Raw genomic sequence first — 21,302 nt, forward strand, 5'->3', positions numbered from 1 at the left:
GATATAAGTTCACTATATCTACTCTAAATCAATGCACATATAAACATATCAGTCACCGCTATGGCAGGTCTTATCAATCCTGAAGGCAGGGTGCTGGGTTTTATGTGAGAGGGTGCCAATGCTTGAGCAGAGCTCCTCTGCAGCCTTCAGAACCTATTTTCCGGGGTTGTTTGTGCTGCAGCCAACCATATATATTTAAGTGCAAACGGCTGCTTAGAAACATGTCGTACTTGGTGTCAAACACCTTGGAATCATACCACCCTGCCAGTAACTGGCGGGTGGTATGATTCCACCCTTCTAAAGGGACTTATGTGACACACTGGGCTACCCGGTACCAGCTTTCTCGAGCTGGGCATCACAAAATGGATGCTGCCAGCCACAGACAAGAGTCTGCCCTCTTGCTGCTAAGCCAAGCTCGAGCAGGGGAAGGCCTGACAATAGGTTTCATGTCACAGGGAGGTGTGACCACCTCCCAGACAGGATTTAGTGTATTGGGGCTGGGTGGGTGCACTCTGAGAGTGTTTGAAGTCAGCACTGGGGGCACATTTGGTGTCCCTGTGCACAGTCCAGTTCAAACCGGTTGCATGAGCCATTGGCTCCTGCTCTGGCGAGAAACTGGACAAAGGACATGGATGTAGCCACCCCTCTGTCCTGACCCTCCATAGGTGGGTCCCCAGAGGTTGTCCCACCCCTTCCTTGGGTATAAAGTAGGAACCCCTGACTACAGGACTTTTGATTTTACCTGGACTAAACTCTGCTACAGAAACCAAGTACTTCGACGGTCATCACTACGCTGGATGACTGAAGAATCTCCCTTGGAGTAAAGGAGTTACTCCCCTGCAAGGCAGGCACCTTTAACGTACCGGACTGGTTTGCCTCTCCCGAGCTCCTGAGGACTCTGAAGATTTCTGCAACACAGGAGGTGGGTTCCCGAGCGTCCCTGAGGTTGATCAGACCTCTCAGCAATTCTGAGACCAGTATCCCTCGTGGGGACCGTGCAACCCGAACCCCTGTGCACTGTATACTTTTGCAGCAAGCATATGCTTTTCGGCGATCCCTGAGGCTGTGTTTGGGCTACTTGTAGTCCTGACCCCGAGCTGTAATTGCACAGAAGATTTCTGGCTTACACTCCACGAGTGTTCCGTGGGCTGGTATTTTGTGATTCAGCTCGAGGTCCCTTCGCGATCCCTGGTCTGTTGGCCTGTGGGTCCCTGTGAAGGTAACTTTTACTTTCAGTGGGCTTTCCTGGTTGCTCCAGACGTGCCCTGACTCTCCATTGCTTGTAGAGTCCCCAAGACCTTGCTGCTCCTCACCAAAGCTTATTTAATCTGCCCGTGTGGGGTGCAGTTGCCAAGGCTTGTTGGTGTTCAATCCGGACACTGACCCCCCCAGCACTCTACATCCTTCGTGGGACAGAACACCTCCATACTTTGGTCGCTGTCAATGTCTCCTCGTCCCCGTGGCTGCAGAGTCAAGCTTCGCATCTTCTCACGTGAAGCACCCAACATCGGTGGGCATTCGCCTATTGCGCCCCTGGTCATCCTGAGGTGACCCAGACTCTGTCCCCCTCTGCTTTCAGGTCCTTCTCACCTCGGATCCAGGCTTGGATTCCACTGGACACTTTTCATCTTCCCGGCAGAAGCACTTTTCCGCATCACGCCACTGAAAGCAACAAAGGTTTCTGACCTCACTTGACCCCTATGCACCCGGCTCCTCTGGGATAGGTGATAGTGGTATCTCGGTACTCTCAGGGGTGCTGGCCTTAGAACCTTCTATGTTTGAAAAGGTTTGCTTAAAGTCCTCTCCGAAGTGTCCTTATTCTTTAAAATTTGAACCGCGACTTTCCCATAGGATTGTATGGAGCTCGCGCCTGTGTTCACACACTGCACCCGTCCTCCGTCGGTCCCCTGTGTCACTACTTTGGGTGGTTCCTTGGGTTCACAGCAATTTTGGAGCCCACTGTGTATTGTGATGTTTACTGTCGTTCTAGTGATTTAATATTGTGTGCTTTGTGTTCTAATCTCATAAAGTAGTAGAGAGTGTTTAGTAATAAATACATATATTTTATACATATACCTTGTGCGGTTCTCCTTTCATTTGGTCATTCAGGAGGTTATAGATTGGTAAAACGAGCTTTACATTCCTTTGAGACTTAGCCTGGAGGCGGCTCTCCATAGCTACCACTAGGATAGCTTTCAATAAAGGTTGTCTTTAAAATAATGATCAATAAGGGTCGTTTGGACTGGTGCAAGGTGCCCACTTTAATTAGTGGTCAGCATATACCAGGCCAACTTCTCACATTTGAGAACTGTTGTGGCCTTAGTCACGAAAGGGCTGAATGGCCTGCTGGGCTAGTGGAGGGGTCTGGTGTAGGCGAGACTGATAAAAATTGCGAAATTGTTGGCGGAATTTTCTGGTGGGGGTAAAAAGACTGTTAAGGAACTTGCCATGGTTCTGCTTACATTAAACCGTTCCAGGGCTCAATCTGATTTGCCACCTAAGAGGCGAGAGCTGTGAAATGGCATGTCTACCAGAGATGCTTGGACACCCCATAAGAAGCCTATAGACCTCATCCAGGCATGGCACCGAAGTGCCAAACTGGAACCTACTGTTCATCTTAAGCAGTTGGTTGTGTCCAAGCCAGAACATAGCATGAATTTTGCTGAATAACTATCATCCTCAATAGCTTGAGCGAGGATGCCCAAAGGTCATCCAGGCCAAACAGTCATGAAACTTTGGGCCACCATGTCCCAAAGGGCATGGGAGTAGCGGCCTAGAAGACAGGTGGCGTTCACTGATCTCAGAGCAAGACTCATAGTGGAGAAAATGTGCTGTGAATGTGTGCAGCGATGCCCACGTAGCTGCATGACAGACGCCATTAAGGGGGACACCACGTCCCAAAGCAGTGGTAGCTGCCGTCACCCTGGTGGAATGGGAGCGTAACCCCACTGGAGGCTCCTTCTTTGACAAGCTTTGATGCACAAAACAACCCATCTAGAAATGGTCCGTTTGTGCACTACCCAACCTTTTTTGGCGCCCGCGCAGCCAACAAAAAGCTGGTCATTCACCTGGAATTGCTTTGTGTGATCCAAATAAAATGAAAGCGCACATTTTGGACCCAGACGGTGGAGCCTCTCTTCTTTGGAAGGATGCGGAGGTGGAAAGAAGGTGGGCAAAGTGATGATCTGTCCAATGTGGAAAGAAGTAACCACTTTGGGATGGTAAGAAGGATGAGTTCGAAGGACAACCTGGTTCGGATGAACAGCCAGAAAAGGAGGTTTAGAAGAAAGAGCTGGGAGCTCACTCACCCTGCGCGCAGAGGTGACTGACACCAGAAAGGCAGTTTTTAAAGTCAGAAGCCTCAGAGGATAGTTATGTAACGGCTCAAATGGAGTGCACATAAGATACGTAAGCACCAAGTTCAAGTCCCACTGGGGCATTACGAAGGGTACAGGAGGAAAAAGTTGAGTAATGCCCTTAAGAAAGAGATTTACAACAGAGGACTTGAAAAGAGAAGGCTGATCAGGAAGCCTAAGAAAGGGTGAAATGGCAGAGAGGTAGCCCTTTAGAGTGCCCAGGGCAGAGCCCTGCTGAGCCAAAGAAAGGAGGAACAAGAGGATCAGAAAGAGGATCCACAGCCTTTACTGAGAACCATGCCATAAATTTGATCCATCTGCAGGCGTATACCGTCTTAGAAGAGGGATGCCTGGCTGCCAATATATCATCACAGACTTCGGAAGGAAGGTCGAAAGCTGTCAACTGTCGCTGCTCAATCTCCACGCAAGGAGGTTGAGGCTGGACATGTTTGGGTGGAGGAGCGTCCCCTGCTGCTGTGACAGAAGATCCTCTCAAAGAGGCAGTCGAATCAGAGGATCGATGGCCATGTGTAATTGTTAGACCTGTCAGCCCTAAGATGGTCTTTCCCTATTGTTTTCGCCCTTGCCTCATTTTTTCCACCCTCTTTTTCGGTGGCCTTAGGTCTCCGAGCACCTTCCCATTGCTAACCAATGCTAAGGTGCAGGTGCTCTCTACTCCCAACATGGCTGCCACAGGCCCCTGCTACTGCAGCGTGGTCTTTTTAGTAGCACCCTAGTTGCCAGGAGCTGGCTGGGACCCTTAAACATTGTTGCAACACCAGCCTGCCTTGCCTGCCCATAGCTAGAGTAGAGAAGCTACTGGAACCTTCCAGAATAGGGGAGGGGTCTGCTTTTGCCGCCTTAGAGTGTGGTCACCTGACCTGGGCATTTATAAAGTAAGAAGGGAAAGTTTTTGGGGCATCACTGACCTGGGGGAACCTACGCAGGAGAATTAGGCGGTAGCGCCTAGTCAGGAATCTATACCACTGGGGGTGACAGGGTTTAGGCGCTGCCCACCAAGCTGTGTGAGGAACACTGAACTAGCCCACTGATCTGGCCTGGCGGGAGGGGAACCCAGGGACCTAGTGGCCTGCTGAGGAATCCTGTCAGCAGCCTTCAACTCAACCCCCCCCCCCCCCCCCCCCCCTCAAAAAACTATCTACAAAGGGCGCAGGAACCACCAAGCGCCAAGAAGAAACCTCCCTGTGCTAACAAGGACTGCTGGGGATCAACCAGGTACTGGGCTGTGCCATCTTCGCCCCCTCTGTCAGCACCTGTGGCCCCCGCACTGTCCTGCCTCATCTCCTCTTAAGACTGCCTGGACGGCTAAACTGCCTTCCCTGCCTACCCAGCGCTCTCCTACTGTGCCCCCTTGAGAAGCGCTGAGGTTCTCGAGACTATTGTGCCCTGAAGCGCTGTGCCCGCAAAGCGCTATTGTTGAGACTGCCCCAAGCACTACCTCTGCCAAGCGCTACACTCCTCAAGCCTGCTGCGAGCCCAAGGCGCTAGAAGTGATCACGACCTTCTGCCCCCGCCATACCTTCCGAAGCGCGGGCGGGCTCTTAGCGCTGCCGCGTGGGGCCCCCTGAGGTCACCGGCCACGCCGTAGCCCTGGGCTCACTGTTGCGCCCTCGTCGTGGGCCTCTGCACTCCTCCTCCTCGCCGTGACATTGTGGGCCTGAATCACCACCGCAGCCCGGCCCGACATTGTGGAGTCCTCGCGGAGGCCCCCGGAGCCCCTGGGGAGGCCGCACTAGGGCCCGCCAGGTCCGAAGTCATCCGGCCTGCCTCACGTGATGGGGGCGTCGGAAGTGACTCCGCCCCCGCCGCGCTCTGATTGGCCGCTAGCTCCGTGCCCCCGCAGGCCGCTCTGCCATAGGCGGCTGCGGGAGCACCCTCGCTCCCCATTGGTCCCCGGGTGCTGCCAGGCCAAAGGAAAGCCCGGGACCGTGCGAGACACCAGCGCGGGGGGGCACGGAGTGAGTCTGGAGCCCCTACCGACCTCCACCGGCCTAGAGAGAGGGCCCGAATCACCGGAGGGCTCTCTGGAAGAGCGAGAGCCCCCCCCTCTTCCTGAATCATCGCCGCAAGGGGCCGAGAAGGCCCGAAGACTAAGGTAACCCCCGGGGAGGAGGGCGGAAGGCCAGAGAAGGCCCGAGTTCGCCCCTCCCCCGGGGCAGACTGTTGTTGGGCCCCGTTGGCCCTAATTAGCCACAAGAGTCTCCTCTGAACTGGGCCAGGAGAGCCGTTGGGCCCCATGACTGGTGTAGAGTCGAGTTAACCCCTGGCTAGGGGTCTGTTACCACTTTATAAATGTTATCTAGACCTGCTTCAGGATAGTAGTGGCCCTTGAGACCTGGTTAATGAATGGTCCACTCCGCCAATGAACTGTCTCATTCTGGCCTACTGAGATGTTGGCTTTACTTGATGAAATGTTTTAGACTTCTGCCTAAGGCAGCGTTCCCTGAATGTATTTAGTTACTCCCTGAAATGGTTATCGCTGAGTAATGAAACGTTTAGTTGCCTAATGAAATGGGGGATTGAAACATGCAGTATTGATGATTGAATTGCTCCCCCCATGAAATGCTTTGATGAAATGCTTCAATGAAATGCTTTGGTGAAATGCTTTGATGAAATGCTTTGATGAAATGCTTTGATGAAATGCTTTGATGAAATGCTTTGATGAAATGCTTTGATGAAATGCTTTGATGAAATAGAGATACCGTGATTATTGAGTACCCTGACTCTGCTCTAGATAAAAGCTACTTGATTTTTACTCAACCTCACTGGTGTGGTGTCAGTCATTGTGTGCGTTTCCTGTCTGAGTGGATGTGTGTGCTGTATAGTCACTTTACACCTAAGCTTTCGGGTGCCTACCAGCTCGCGCCAAGCTACCCCCGGGGAACCGGTGACCCCAGTTCCTACAGTAATAGCTTCCGATACCAGACTCTACGTGCCCCAATCTGGAGCCACAGGAATGACATGGGCCCGGTCGCGGCTGATCTTCTTCAGCACTCTGGGCAGAAGTGGTAAAGGTAGAAAGGTGCATAGAAGACCGCAACTCACTTGCGACGACGAAAAGCGTCACCGAGCGAGTGCCGCCTCGAAACGCGCAGAATTGCTGACATTGTGCATTCTCTTCGGTGGCGAATAGATTTAACCAAGGCTCTTCACACTGTTGAAAGAGACCTTGCACCACCTCCGAGTGAAGACGCTATTCGTGATCCATCATGCACCTTCGGGTGAGTTCGTCCGCCCTGGTGGTCAGCGAACCTGCCAGGTGTTGAACCATAAGGTATATGCCATGATGTTCCAGCCATGTCCAGAGGCCTCTTGACTTAGGGTCCACAACCCCACCCCACCACACCCCACCTTGTTTGTTGCAGTACCACATGGCGGTGTTGTTGTCTGTGAACACCTGCACTACTCTTCCCCGGACAGTGGGAAGGAATGCTTTAAGTGCAAGACAAATCGTCCGAAGCTCGTTGTGGAGCCTAGCATCCGCCGGAGACCAGAGGCCTCTGATCTCCGCTTCCCCCATGTGGCCACCCCATCCCAGAAGTGATGCATCGGTCACCACTGTGAACTCTGGTTGGGGAAGGGAGAGTGATCTGCCGTCGATCCAATCCTGGTTTGTTAGCCACCACTGCAATTGGTATGCAGTGCCCTCCGAGATCTGGACGCAATCGGACAGGTTTCCTTGATGTTGTGCCCACTGGAACTTCAGTTCCCACTGCAGAGCCCGCATATGCCATGTGGCTTGATCCACCAGCAGGATGAAGGAGGCCATCAGGCCCAGTAGCTGGAGGGTCATTCTGACCAAAACCTGGGATAAAGGCTGAAAGATCGGAATCAAAGCCTGAATATCCCGGACTAACTTCGGGAGGATAGACCTGAAACTGCATCGTGTCCAGAACCGCTCTGATGAAGAGGAGCTTCTGAGAGGGAGTCAGGTGCGACTTCGGCATGTTGATGTAGAACCCCAGTGAATGCAGGAGTTCGGCCGTAGTCTGGAGGTGGTAGATGATAGCCTGGGCCAGCCCGCCTTCAACAGCCAGTCGTCGAGCTAGGGGAAGACTGCAACCCCTGATCTGTACAGATGAGCTGCGACCACCGCCATCACCTTTGTGAACATCCGAGGGGCGCTGGTAAGACAAAGGGGAGCACGGCAAACTGAAAATGCTAATGGCCTACCGTGAACCGCAAGTAGTGCTGGTGGGTCGGCAGGACGGGGATGTGAAAATAGGCGTCTTGCAAGTCCAACACTACCATCCAGTCTCCAGGGTCAAGGGCAGACAGGACCGGAGCTAGCGTCAACATTTTGAACTTCTCCTTCCGGAGGAAGCGGTTAACGTTCCTGAGATCCAAGATAGGTCGCAGGCCTTGTTCCTTCTTGGGCACCAGAAAGTTGTGGGAATAGTAACCACGACATACTTCTGGGGAAGGTACTCGCTCGATGGCTCTCTTGACCAAGAGAGCCATAACTTCCTGTTGGAAAAGGGCCAGATGATAATCCGACATGCGATGGTACTGAGGTGGCATGGCTGGGACGGGGAGTAGGGTCTTGAAGATGTGGGAGTAGCCCCTTCGGACTATCTGCAAAACCCACCTGTCCGACGTGATGGTGCGCCAGTGGGGGAGGTGATGGCGAATCCTGCCATCCTCTGGCGATTATTGGACTTGGAAGGTCAGACTAGGAGGGTTTGGAGGCTGCTTCAGAGGGGGCGGTGGTGGGTTGGCAGTGGCGGTGGGTCCCACGTCCGTAGCCGGGCAGGGGCCGAACAGCTTGAGCCGGCCTGTGGCCCTGGGTGGAACGTGGTGGGGCACCCCTTCCGTAGCCACGAAAGGGGTGAAAAGCAGACTGCGCAGGGCGAGTGGTGGAGAGGCCCAAGGACTTGGCCGTAGCCTGTGAGTCCTTGAAGCTCGCTAGTGCGTAGTCTGCCTTGGCGCCGAACAAGCAGCGGCCATCAAAGGGCATGTCAATAAGGGTAGCCTGGACATTCCCAGAAAAGCCAGTCCATCTCAGTCAGGCGTAGCGTCGAAGGGCTACAGACGTTGAAATCGTCCTACCTAGCGTGTCGGCTGTGTCCAGTCCACAGCGTATGGTAAAGTACGCTGCGTCTCTCCCCTTGGCAATTGCACAGGAGCGCTCGGCCGAGGCCGCCTCCGGGCACTGTGGCAGCACTTGCGTCACCGTATCCCACACAGAGTGGGTATAACGGCCCAACAGACATGTGGTGTTTACCGACCGCAGTCCAAAGCTGGAGAAAGAAAACCTCTTCCCAAGATGGTCCAGCTTTTTGGATTCCCTATCAGGTGGTGCTTTAGGGAATGCACCTTTGGATGTGGAGGCTTGGACCACCAAGCTCTCAGGGGTGGAGTGTTGGGCGAGGAAAGTGGGGTCACCCGGGGCCAAGCGGTGGTGTCGGGCAATCATCCTATCCACAGGAGCCCCTGTGTTGGGCCTGGACAAGGTGCCCAAAGGGATGCTGGTTAGAGCTTCATTGAACGGCAGCAGGTGCTCCAAAGAGCTTGCCGCTGACTGAAGCACCTCTGTCAGGAGGTTAGTCCTGACTGACACTGTAAGTAGCTAGACGTTGAGAGCCTCGGCCGCCCTATGCAACACTACTGCATAAGAAGCTCCCTCCTCCGTAGCCACATTAGGAGGAGACAACATGCCAAGGTCTGGGGCAGTATCGGGACCACTGGCTTCCCCCTGTTCCTGTCTCCAGTCCGGGTCCTACTTCAACTGGTCAGTTATAGAGTCTCCAGACCCCTCCCAGTCCTCCTCACCCTCCTCTAGTTGCAAATCTGGCCTGATTGGAGCACCAGGGTAGAACAAGGGCACAGAGGTACCCATCGGCGTTGGTCCGGATCCGTGTCCAGTTCAGGCAGAGGCCGGGGTCGACGCCGGCTTGGAACACAACCAGCGTCGGCTGGGGACGTGGTGCCGGTGGAATCAATGCCGGGGGAGGTGTAATCAGGTCAACCGGTGCCGATCCGGATCCAGGCCTGGATCCAAGGGGACCATGCTGAGCCAGGACCGAAGCCGCCGGCATCGAAGGCCCAGGGCCCCCAGCCGAGTCCGCGGGGCCCTAAGGTGCGCCGGTGGAGTCCGGCTGCCCGAAGATGGCATGCATCGCTTCTTAGAAACTCCAAAGCTGGGCAGGGGTTGCTCCTGGTCCCGGGAAGGGAGGGAAACTCTGAGTCGACCATTCAGACTCTGCAAGTGGAGCTGCGGGAGGGTCACCACTCGCATCCCTCATCGAGTCGGCCGACCGATGGGGAGAAGTCGAAGAGCGACGATGCTTCTTCGACTTCTTCTTGTGCTTCGACTTACCTGAGGAGTGTGAAGACTTTAAAGAGGACTGGTGCTGGTGGCTCCGCGACCGGTCCCTCGACCTCCCAAGCGACCGGGACCTCGAAGGGCGCAGAGCCGACTGTCAGGCCTTGAGAAGCTTTCGGGACCGCTCCCGAAAAGACTTCGGATTCATGGTCCGGCAGTCGGAGCACGGCTTGGGATCATGGTCGCACTCCAAGCAAAACAGGCACATGCGGTGCGGATCCGTCACCGACATCAGCCTGCTGAAGGAGCCTTGAAATTGGGCATCCCTGACGTGCACCAGGAGTCGAAGACTCAAAAACAGTGTTGACAAAAGTCGCCAAAAGGTGATTGTAGGTACCGCTCTCTCTGGATCTGCGTGGAAAAAGAAATAACTGACGTCAGCGCGTGAGGGCAGTGTCTACGTAGCAACTGTGAGGTCATCCCGGCGACCATGAAGCCAACGACGAACGCGGAGCCAACCGATGCCACCTTTTGACTCGCAGGGGTACTGCTGACGAAAAATGTTCCGGATCCAGTACCACGACTGGGGGAAATTCTAAGGTAAGGAATCTATAACTAATTATCTCTTTCAGATTGTCTAAGCGCCTGCCTTCTTTATATGGTGGGGTATAGATGGGAGCAGTAGGATTCTTGGAGCAACATTGCACCGCTTTTGAAATCACAGAATCTGGCTTGTGAAATCATGGAATCTGGCTTGGGATGACCTGTGAGAAGCGGGGGAATCCTCTGAAGCCATGTATTTTTTTTATCTATGTGAGTTAGCACAGCAGCCACAGTTGCTGGATTCTTCATGATGTTAATCCCCTCCTCCCAGATATTGTCAATGATGGGGATGGCCCTAACTGACTTCCTTGCTTGTCCTTTGAAGTCATAGAGGAAACTGTCTGACTGCTTAACTGAAGTTGGGAGGTGGGATTTTGCTGCCGCCCGGTCCATTAAATTATGAAAGCACCCGATGTCTTCTAGGGGAGAATCTGAAGGATGCGGCAGTAGAGGTGATGGAGTGGGGATAAGGTAATCATCCCACTCATTCTCTGGAGGCTGAGGTTCCGGGATCTCGCCTGCTTCTCTTTCCTCTTTTGATGAGGTTGGGCCCTCTATCAAAGGCACACAATGCTAGACGTTGGTGTCCTCATGGGCGTGATAGGTGGAGGAATATTTCTTGGAGTAGCAGGAGAGCTAAGTTAGGTGTTACTACCGGCTGCTCCTGCGGAGGTTCATGGATCCTTTTCTGTAATATTGCAGCATGGCCTGCAGATCTTGGAAGAGCAACATGACACCTGTACATCATCCTGCCTGGGTTGCAAGGAGTATGATATTGATAGTGTTCATAATGCCTCTTTGTGGGAGGGGCATAATAAGAGTGGTAATATTGCTCTTCTTCCATGTCGTCCTCATTCTAGTACTTGACCTGGAGTTCTGATGGGCTATGTGCTGCTGTAAAAGGCCCGTTGTCGTACGACCCTTCCAGGTCTAATAGGTGCCTTGGAGGATGAGGTGAAAGCTTGCTAGGCGAGGTTTACTCAGGTCTTAGAGTTGTTTTATTCATCTTTGTAATCTTTGTCATGGTTGATGGTCCGTTGATTGTGACGTTGTTAACACGGTCATCGGTAGGTTTTCTGTCGACGTGTCGTCAGCGGCGACGTCGATGTCTTCGTGGATGACAGGATCCTCGTCGACGGGATGGGTGCATCGACATGCTGTTGACTTCGTTGGCTTTGCAGACGATGGCCTCGTAGACGAGATCGGTGGTGTTAGTTATCGTCAATGATCGTGCTATCGACTGTGAGGTTGCAGTTGACAGCGCTTTAAGAGAAGTTTTGTTCTTCACAGTCAACGGTTGAGCAGACTAAATCTGCTGACGATCCCCAATCTTCAGAGATAGAGGGCAGGGTTGGGAAGAGGCTGTGGAGATCAGTTTCCTTTTCTCCTTTCTCAGAGGTTCTTTGTGATGGGTTTGTAAGGCCTCCCAGCTCTCCTCTGGTCAGAGAATCTGGCCATTTGTATGTCCTCACAGGCGTGTCATTATCTTCCTCAGAAGAGGCTGATCTCGGAGCTTTAGCCTTTTGTAGCCAAAGAAGGATCCTCCCCCTCACTGTCCTTCAAGTTCTTGGAGGAGAAGGTGCTACATGTTTTGCACTCCTTTATCTTGTGTTGGAGTTAAAGGCAATAAAGACCGTCTTTTTGTGGGTTATCTACATGCAGCCTTTTCTTTCCACAGGTTTTGCAGGATCTGAAAAGGATTTTCTTGAATGTATGAGACATGGTAGCTGTCAGAATAAATCGCAGACTCTAGAGATGAAAAAACTGAGCAGAAGTTTGGTAGAAAATCTGAAGGACTCCGCCTCTCTTGTGAGTGTCTAAAGGGTGCTATCACCTGGTTATGGTTCAAGCTTAGTCCCTTAAAAATAAAAAAAGGACACAGATAGGCTATGAAACTGTGCATTGCCATTATAGCCTATGATAGTGACACATACTGCTTTACTATGGTACCGTGGGACTCCCACTTCGACAATGGGGAAGGATTCGAGCATGTGAATCTAGGAAAGATCCGATACTGGAGAACCACTGTGCCCACTAGGTTTATATTTAGACTGTAATGGTCACTTTTGAGTGTAAACTTGTTCCACTAGAAAGGGGAAAAGGGAGATGAAATCAAGTCTTCAATGTGTAGATCACACCCATGTTTTGGTTAACATGCAAATCACCTTCCAACACCTCTTATACTGCCAAAGACATAAGACCAATGCAAAAATAAGACGACCATCAAATCACAATTTAATAAATAAATAAAAAAGATAGTCGACTGTTTGACCAGAACATAATTTGTCCCAACCTATGAAAAGGATACAGAATACATCTATAAGTTATTCTATGTGACAACACTAATGTGCTGTCCAATCCATTAAGCCAAATTTGTCTAATGTTAACCTCCCTTTCACCAGTTCCAAGTATAGTTTGTGGCCAATTCAGGGGCCCAAGACACACACCTTTTCTCCATCTCCAGCTTGATATCAATGCCTTGCTTTTCCAACAACTCCTTCTGTGCAAAGTTCCAGTCCACTGACTCCACCTGCGTTTCCAGAATGGTACTCTTCTCCCTCTCCTGTCTTGCCTGCTCAGGGTGATTGAACCGGAACACATGGTTCTTTCCGAGTACTATCCTGTTGCCTGCAGAGACCAGAAAGACACAAACTGAAGGTAATGATGGGAAATAATATAATCAGACACAGAAAAGTGAGGAAGGAGAACAGGCTACTCAGAGAAAATAGAGGTTGGCTACATTTCACAAGCAGCACAACGTTTTGAACCTTTGAAGTCTGATATATTTACAGACATTTATGTACAAAATATAAAAATAGTCGGAATAGGACCTTTCTCAAGAGAAGGCATTTGGGTAATGGTAACTGTAGAACAGATTTAACGTCAGCTTTCTCACCATTTGAATGGATTTTGAGTCAGCCATGAAACAGTGCTATGAAACAGTATATAGGTGTTCAGTCCGGGATGTTTATGTTATGCTAAAACAAAACTGTGATGCATACAACTGGCCACCAGTGCTGAAGAAATCCTGCAACCATTAAGTCTGCTTTATTTGTTTCTTAGGGTAAGGTGTAAATACATTAGATATGCTAAACGTGGTCACAATTTGCACACCATCTTTTAGCGAATCAAATATTTTGTGAACAGACCTATGTACTAAAAGAACAAGTTACTTACCTTAGGTAACGCATTAACTGGTAGAGACTCTCTTTAACTTCAGATTCTTTACCTTTGAATTTCCCAGGCATCAGGCTGGATCCAGAAACTTTTGCTGAGTAATACCCCTGGTGCGTGCCGTCAAGAGGCTCCATTGGGCTCTCTGTGATGTCGTCTGCAGAGTCTGTTATGATGTTGCGCACGGACGTCAATACTTTTTGTTTTTCCATGCCAGAAGAGCAGAGCCACAAAGTAACTGATGAGAACATGTACAAAAATAGGGCCCTCAAATGGATGTAATCATAGTCCTAACAAAATCAGTCTGCAAAGCGGGGAGGCACGGGCGGGCCTGTAAGGAATCCGCAGCTAGATAGAGTCTCTACCAAATAACATGTTACCGAAGGTAAGTAACTTGTTCATCTGATAAAGATTGCTAGCTGCAGATTACGAACCTTTGAATTAGATACCAAAGCCATACATCCCGGAGGGGGGTTGAGGACCATTACCTTACACTGGGAAGTCCTGCAGGACCGAACAACCAAAATGCCTGTCCCTGTGAGCCTGACTGTCCAGGGAGTAGTGCTTGGCAAACGTGCTCAAAGATACCTACGGTGCTGCCTGAGAGATGTCCAGGACTGGGCCACCCGAGCCAAGGATGCAGTTGCAGCCTTTCCTGGTGGAATGCCCCTTAATCCCTCAGGGGGCTGCTTCTTAGCCAGGGCATATCAGATCTTAATGCGGAGAATCACTCAGTGAGAGATGGTCTATTTCTGCACTGCCCACCCCTTCTTGGCTCCCACATACCCCACAAAGAGTTGGTTGTCAACTTTAAAGGGATGCGGGGGAGCAAAGAAGGTGGGCAGCGTGATAGACTGACTCAGATGGAATGGGGTCACCACCTTTGCAAGAACGAAGCAAGAGTGAGAAGCACCACTTTGTCTGGAAAGGGCATCATGTAGGGAGGAGTACAAGCTAGTGCCTGCAACTCACCTTCCGGGCAGATGTAATCGCCACTCGGAAGGCAGTCTTGATGGTAAGCAGCCGGAGGGGACAGCTGTGTAAAGGCATGAAGGGAGCACATATCAGATAAGTGAGGACCAAATTAAGGACCCACTGTGGCATAACAAAGGGCGTGGGGGGAAACAAGTGAGCCATTCCCTTCAAAAACCTATTTACAATTGGAGACCTAAAGAGAGAGGGTTGGTCAGGCAGCTGCAAAAAAGCAGATAGAGCAGAAAGAAAACCCTTGAGAGTTCCCAAAGCAGAGCCCTGCTGGGCAAGGGTTAGAATGAACAGAAGAACAATGGTAAGAGAAGCAAAAAAAGAGGGTCAATACGGCTTTCTGTACAGTATAATACAAATTTCTGCCAACAGCAGGCATATACCGTCTTAGTGAAGGGACACCAAAATAACATTACATACTTCAGGAGGAAAGTCAAAAGCCATCAACTACCGCCGCTCAATCTGCACGTACAGGGGCATAGGGTTCTCTCTGTTCGGAAAGTCAACTCCACTTCCCTACCATCCCCTACATCCTGTGAATACATCTGCCTCGACATTATCAATGAGGGCAAACCGATATGCTCTCTGCATGGCATTTACCACCCACCCAGGGACAACCTTACCTTTTCCCAACAAATCATGGATATGATCTCAACCAATTCTGGACGGCAGCTCACCCAAATATACCTTGGTGACTTCAACCTCCATTGGAACGACCGCAATGACGCGGTGGTAAATAGCCTTAAAATCTCCCTCAATGCCCATGACATCACCCAAATATGCAACAGCCCGACCCACGAGAAAGGTTCTATCCTCGACCTTATCATTTCCAAAGAGGACTATATCCAACTTGAGTCCATCCTACCCTGTGACTGGTCAGATCATCATATTGTCACATTCTTCATCAATGAAAAAGTTAAATTTAACCCGGTTCAATCCTCCAAGCCCAAAGTCTGGAAAAGAGACCTGAAAAAACTCAACCCAAGCTCTCTGCCTCCTAACAGCTGCAAACTCCTACTCCCACCTAACGGCACGACGGACGTTCAATCCTTGACTGACCACTATCTCAACGCTATGACCTCAATAATTAATGAGGCTGCACCGATGCAGCTAAAAAGAGTCTCCACCAAAATATCCAATCCATGGTACGACGGGAGTCTCAATGAGGATAGACGAGACATGCGAATGGCAGAGCGCACTTGGAGATCAGCTCCCTCTGCACTGCACCTACAAACTCTGAAGAAAAAGAGAAACGCCTATTTCAGGAAAATTAAACGCTCAAAATCAGATTTCTTCAGCCTCCAGCTCGACCAAGCAAAAAAACGTCCGAGGAAACTGTTTGAGCTAATCAGAACACAAGCCAAGGAGCAACCCCAACCACTTAGCACGGTGCGCGAAGCACCCTCCTGTGAAGACTTCTCCGCCTTCTTTGTCCAAAAAACTGATAGCATAAAGAGCGATCTCCTTACTGACGCAAGCCTCTACTCCAGACCCCATTGCATAGCACCCACTGAACCAAAAAACAATGCTACATGGTCATCCTTTGACATCTACTCCGAAGAAGAAATTGGCAAACTGCTCAGCACCTTGAAACCATCCAATCACCTCACAGACCCCCTTCCAGCTGGTGCTGTAAAAGACTTTACCCCTCTGCTTCTCCCACTCTGGACTAAAATTATCAACAGCTCACTTCAACAAGGAATCATACCTGACTCCCTCAAAGTTGGACAAGTCACACCCTTACTTAAAAAACCTACAGCCGACCCCTCTGATTTGAACAATTATCGTCCCATTACCAATATCCCCACTCTCGCTAAACTGCTGGAAAAATGCGCACAACTACAATTGACTAAACACATTGATCAGTTTGAGCTACTCAACCCTCATCAATCAGGCTTCCGAGCTGGGCACAGTACAGAAACTGCCATGACTCACATAATTGACGACGCACTTCAAATCCTAGACCAAAACGACACCTGCCTCCTCATCCTGCTTGATCTCTCTTCAGCATTCGACACCATTAAACATGAGAAGCTACTCGAACTACTAAACACAAGAATGGGTTTATCTGGAACTGTTCTCAAATGGTTCACTTCCTTTCTACACAACAGATCGCAGAAATTCAAGAGCAACAACATGATGTCCTCGCCAATACCTGTATCGCTAGGCGTCCCCCAAGGATCCTCCCTATCCCCGACTCTGTTCAACCTAGTTATGGAACCTCTCACCACGTTGCTACAAGCATCCAATGTTCTCTTTCACATGTACGCCGGCGACACCCAACTTTATCTCAAACTACAATCCCCCAAAGACATTTTGCTCCTGAACTCAACGATCAGAAGCACCCAATCCTGGCTTGCCGATAATCACCTCAAACTCAATGCTCTGAAAACAGAGTTCCTTCTGATCTCACCTCCAGCAAAGATCGCTACCACTCAAACGTGGCTTAAACACCTAACCGCACTCAATGTCCAACCCACCATCGTGGACTCAGCTAAATCTCTAGGCATAACACTTGACACCAATCTCAACATGCAGCAACATATCAGCAAGGCAACTAAGGGAGCTGTTGGACCCAGCCTCGTGGCGTGGTCCTACCCCTACCGCATGGCGGGCCCCGGACGACATCGGCCCTCCATCCAGCCCGGGTCGGCCTCGGGCACACCTCTGCACGCCCTCCAAACCACCAGATCCGCCACCCGGCGGCCCACAACCACTGACACGGCACCCTCGGGCCGCCCCAGCATTACCGGTCCGGTGCCCACCCCGGACCCTCATTCCAGGCCCGACGCCATCTTGGGCCCATCACGTCACAGACACGTGGTCCCGGACCAGCCGCGGCCACGGCCCCAGCGAGCCCGCCATCGAGGCACCAAGAACCCTCCGGGTGGTAGAGTGGCCACTCCACCAGAGACAAGGAGAGGGGAGTTTCGATGGCTCTCCAACCGTCCCCGGATGCCTGGTTTCGATCGCCCTCCGGCCTCCCTGGGCTCTGGCTCCACCCCCCTGCTGGGTGTCTGGACACCATCATCCCGGCCCCTCTGACCCCCAGGCGAGAGGGTCCGGACATCAAAGGACTCCAGACCTATATCTGGGCCAGCCCCGGAGTAGGACGGCAGTTGTATCCCGGAGTCGAGAAGCCCTGCTGATGCTGTCGCGGCTGACCCTGAGACGAACTCCCCTTGCTGTTCTACCTGGAACCTGCTGGCGCTGCCGCGGTCCATCTTCGCTGTAACCACTTTGGAGCCTGCTGGCGCTGCCGCGGTCCATCTTTGCTGTAACCATCTTGGAGCCTGCTGGCGCTGCCGCGGTCCACACTCGCTGAACCATCTTGGAACCTGCTGGCGCTGCCGCGGTCCACCCTCGCTGAACCATCTTGGAACCTGCTGGCGCTGCCGCGGTCCACACTCGCTGAACCACCGTGGAACCTGCTGGCGCTGCCGCGGTCCACACTCGCTGAACCATCTTGGAGCCTGCTGGAGCTGCCGCGGCCCAACCTCCCGGAACTCCCCAGCTCGAGGATTGAGAGCTGTGCGTAGAGTCTCCTTGCCACCGACCATCTATAAGACTGTCCCGCTACCTTGCCCCTTTGTCACGAGACTTTCCAGATCTCGGGATCTGCTGTATATATTGAAACAATACTTATTGCCAGATAAAGATTGAAAACTCTATCTACGTGTGGTGTATATTTGTAGTGGTGTGGTTACTCTGCTGTACGATTCTAGGAGGGCGCCCTTCCGTCGGAGGCCTCTCGACCTCGCTCGGTCCCTTCTCTGAAGGAGGGGTAGACCTAGGGGTGGTCAGTCAGACACCTTCTGCCTCCCCCGGGTTCGCCTTTCTAACAGGAGCGAACTTCCAAATTAATACCTTGAGGAAACTCAAACCCTTCCTCCCAGCCAAAGACTTCCAAACTGCAGTACAAGCACTAGTCATCCCTCGAATAGAATATGGCAGTATCGCCCTCTGCGGTCTCCCCCTTACCACTACGGCACCCCTAAGAGCCTCCCTAAACGCTGCAGCGAGACTCATCACGGGGTCAAAAAAGCACTCTCATATTTCCCCTGACCTGAAATCCCTGAACTGGCTGCCTTTTGAAGACAGAATACACCTGAAAATTGCTTGCATGACACACAAGGCGGTACACCTTAACTCACCCGGCTACCTCACTCAGAAGTTGACAATCTCTGGCGGCTCTAGAAACACCAGAGGCACAAACAATCTTCTGCTAAAGCCTAGAAGATTTCGGAAAGAAAAAACTTATAAACGCTCCTTTTCAGGAATGGCACCCAGAATCTGGAACTCCCTCCCTCCTGAAATCAGGCTCATCTCCTCCACTATACGATTTAAGAAAGAAGTCAAAGCTATCTTTATGGCTAAATACACCTGAACTACTACTTTGGACTCTTAAAGAATCTGCACAGATCTTTACTACCTGTTCGACCTCTTTGTTTATTTGTATTATTTGTATTTTTGCTCTACATCTATTTGTACTGTTAGCTTTACTGACTTACCTGTTTGACTAGGATCATGTACTCTCTCTATGTAAAGCGCTCTGATATCTGCAAAGATCTTGTTCGCGCTATATAAAATTTTCAAAATAAATAAATAAAAAATAGGGTTAACAGGTTCGGGTGGAGGACCCTGCCCTGCTGCTGCGACAGAAGATCCTCCCGATCTGATCAGAGGATTGATGCTCATTTTCAGAAGCTCTAGATACCAGACTCTTCTCGCCCAGTCTGGAGCCACAAGAATGACTTGGGCCCGGTCACTCCTGACATTCTTCAGAACCCTGAGCAGGAGTGGTATGGGCGGAAAGGCGTACAGCAGGCCTGAGCTCCACTCGCAATGAAATGCTCTGAAACTCCAGCGAGCAGTAATGCTGACACTGTGTGTTCTCTTTGGAGCGAACAGAGACCTTTTGCCACCTCCAACTGAAGACACCATTCGTGATCCGCTAGGCATCGACAGCTGAGTTCATCGGCCCTGGTTTTCAGAGAACCTGCTAGGTATTGAACCACCAGGGTTATGCCCTGCCGTTCCAGCCATGTCCAGAGACGTATGGCCTCTCGACAAAGGGTTCAAGACCCCACTCCGCCCTGCATGTTGCAGTACCACATGGCAGTGTTGTTGTCCATGAACACCTGCACTAACTTCCCCTTGACAGAGGGAAGAAATGCTTTCAAAGGCAATCGAATCGCTCCAAGCTCCAACAAATTGATGTGGAGCCCCGACTCCACAGGAGACCAGTGTCCCCTGATCTCCACCTTTCCCAGATGGGCGCCCCATCCCAAAAATGACACATCTGGTTGGTGAAGGGAGAGGGGTCTGCCTTTGACCCAATCGCGGTTTGTCAAGCACCACTGCAGATCTCTCAGTTCTTTCTGTGATCTAGACCACGTCAGTGAGATTACCCTGATGCTGTGCCCACTGGAACTTCAGGTCCCACTGCAGAGCCTGCATACACCACCTGGCATGCTTTACCAACAGGATGTAGGAGGCCATGAGGCCCAACAGCCTCTAAGTCTGTCTCACCGAAATCCAGGCTAGAGGCTGAAACATTGGGATCATAATCTGAATATCCTTGCCAGTGGTCGAGTTAGGGGGAAGACTGACACCCTAACCAGTACAGATGAGCTGCGATCCCCGCCATAACCTTGGTGAACACCCGAGGGGCACTGGAAAGGCCAGAGGGGAGCACGGTAAACTGAAAGTGCTCGCGGCCTACCTAAAACCGCAGATAACGGCTCTGGACCGGCAGGAAGGGGATGTGAAAGTGCGCATCCTGTAGCACCAACGCTACCATCCAGTCTTCTTAGTCCAGAGAAGACAAGACCTGAGCTTGAGTGAGCATCTTGAATTTCTTCTTTTTGAGGAAGAGATTGATAGTCCGAAGATCTAAAATGGGCCGCAAACCTTTTTCTTTTTCTGAATCAGAAAGTAGTGGGAATAACAGCCACTGCCTACTTCTGAAACCGGGACCCTCTCTATGGCTCCCTTGGCCAAGAGAGCTGCAACTTCCTCCTGGAGCAATTTTAAATGATCCTCCGCCAGCCATTCTTGAGTTGGCAGAATGGGAGGAGGAAAAGAAAGGAAAGGCCGAGAATAGCCCCCCTGAATGATCTGCAAGACCCACTTGTCCGATGTTATGGACCTCCAGTGGGGGAGATGATTATGTATTCTCCCACCAACCGGAGTGGTGTGGTCTTGCAGTATCAGGGTAGAAGTGCTTGGAGGCTGCGGCTTTCGAGGGCAAGGTGTCAGACAACTTCTGGCTCCCATTCCTTGGTTCGAATGAACAATGTCCATGTCCTCGCACAACTTTGGATGTCTGCGCGGACGGTGACTGGAATAGGGCTGACACGGCTGAAAACCCCTTCCGTTGCCATGAAAGGGGCGAAAGCTAGACTGGCCACGAGGTGTAGAAGAGAGTCCCAAGGATCTGGCTGTAGCTTAAGTGTCCTTGAAACTCACTAGGGCAGTCTACCTTTTCCCCCAAAAGACAGAATCCAGTCTTCCTAAGCCAGGTGTGATGCCTCAAGGCCAGTGTCGAAGAAATCAATCTGCCCAGCGAATCAGTTGTGTCAAGACCACACCTTATGGTGAATATTGCAGCATTTTTCCCATCCATAACCGCCTGAGAGAGCACAGCCCGGGCCTCCTCTGGTACATGTGGCAGCACTTGTGCACCCGTCTCCCAAAGGAAGTGGGCGAAACGGCCCAATAATCATGCAGTATTCACCGACTGCAATGCCAGGTTGGAGGAAGAAAACATCATCTTTCCAAGTGATTCCAGCCTCTTGGATTCCCTATGCAGAGGGGCGGAAGGGAACGCGCCCCCGGATGTAGAAACCTGCACTATCAAGCTTTTAGGGGTGGGTAGTTGGCTGAGGAGCTTTGGG

General features: G+C 51.4%; 1 protein-coding gene across 1 annotated transcript in view; it reads right to left on the reverse strand.

The window, feature by feature from the left end:
• The window catches only part of KIF1C (kinesin family member 1C), a 710,488-nt gene that overhangs the window by 49,615 nt on the left and 639,571 nt on the right, over positions 1 to 21,302 (reverse strand). The window contains exon 19 of the mRNA XM_078671146.1: positions 12,693 to 12,873. Coding sequence (XP_078527272.1) covers positions 12,693 to 12,873 — 181 coding nt within the window. The remainder of the gene's footprint in view (positions 1 to 12,692; positions 12,874 to 21,302) is intronic.

The sequence above is a fragment of the Lissotriton helveticus genome, chromosome 12 (genome assembly GCF_964261635.1).
Source record: "Lissotriton helveticus chromosome 12, aLisHel1.1, whole genome shotgun sequence".
NCBI lineage: Eukaryota > Metazoa > Chordata > Amphibia > Caudata > Salamandridae > Lissotriton > Lissotriton helveticus.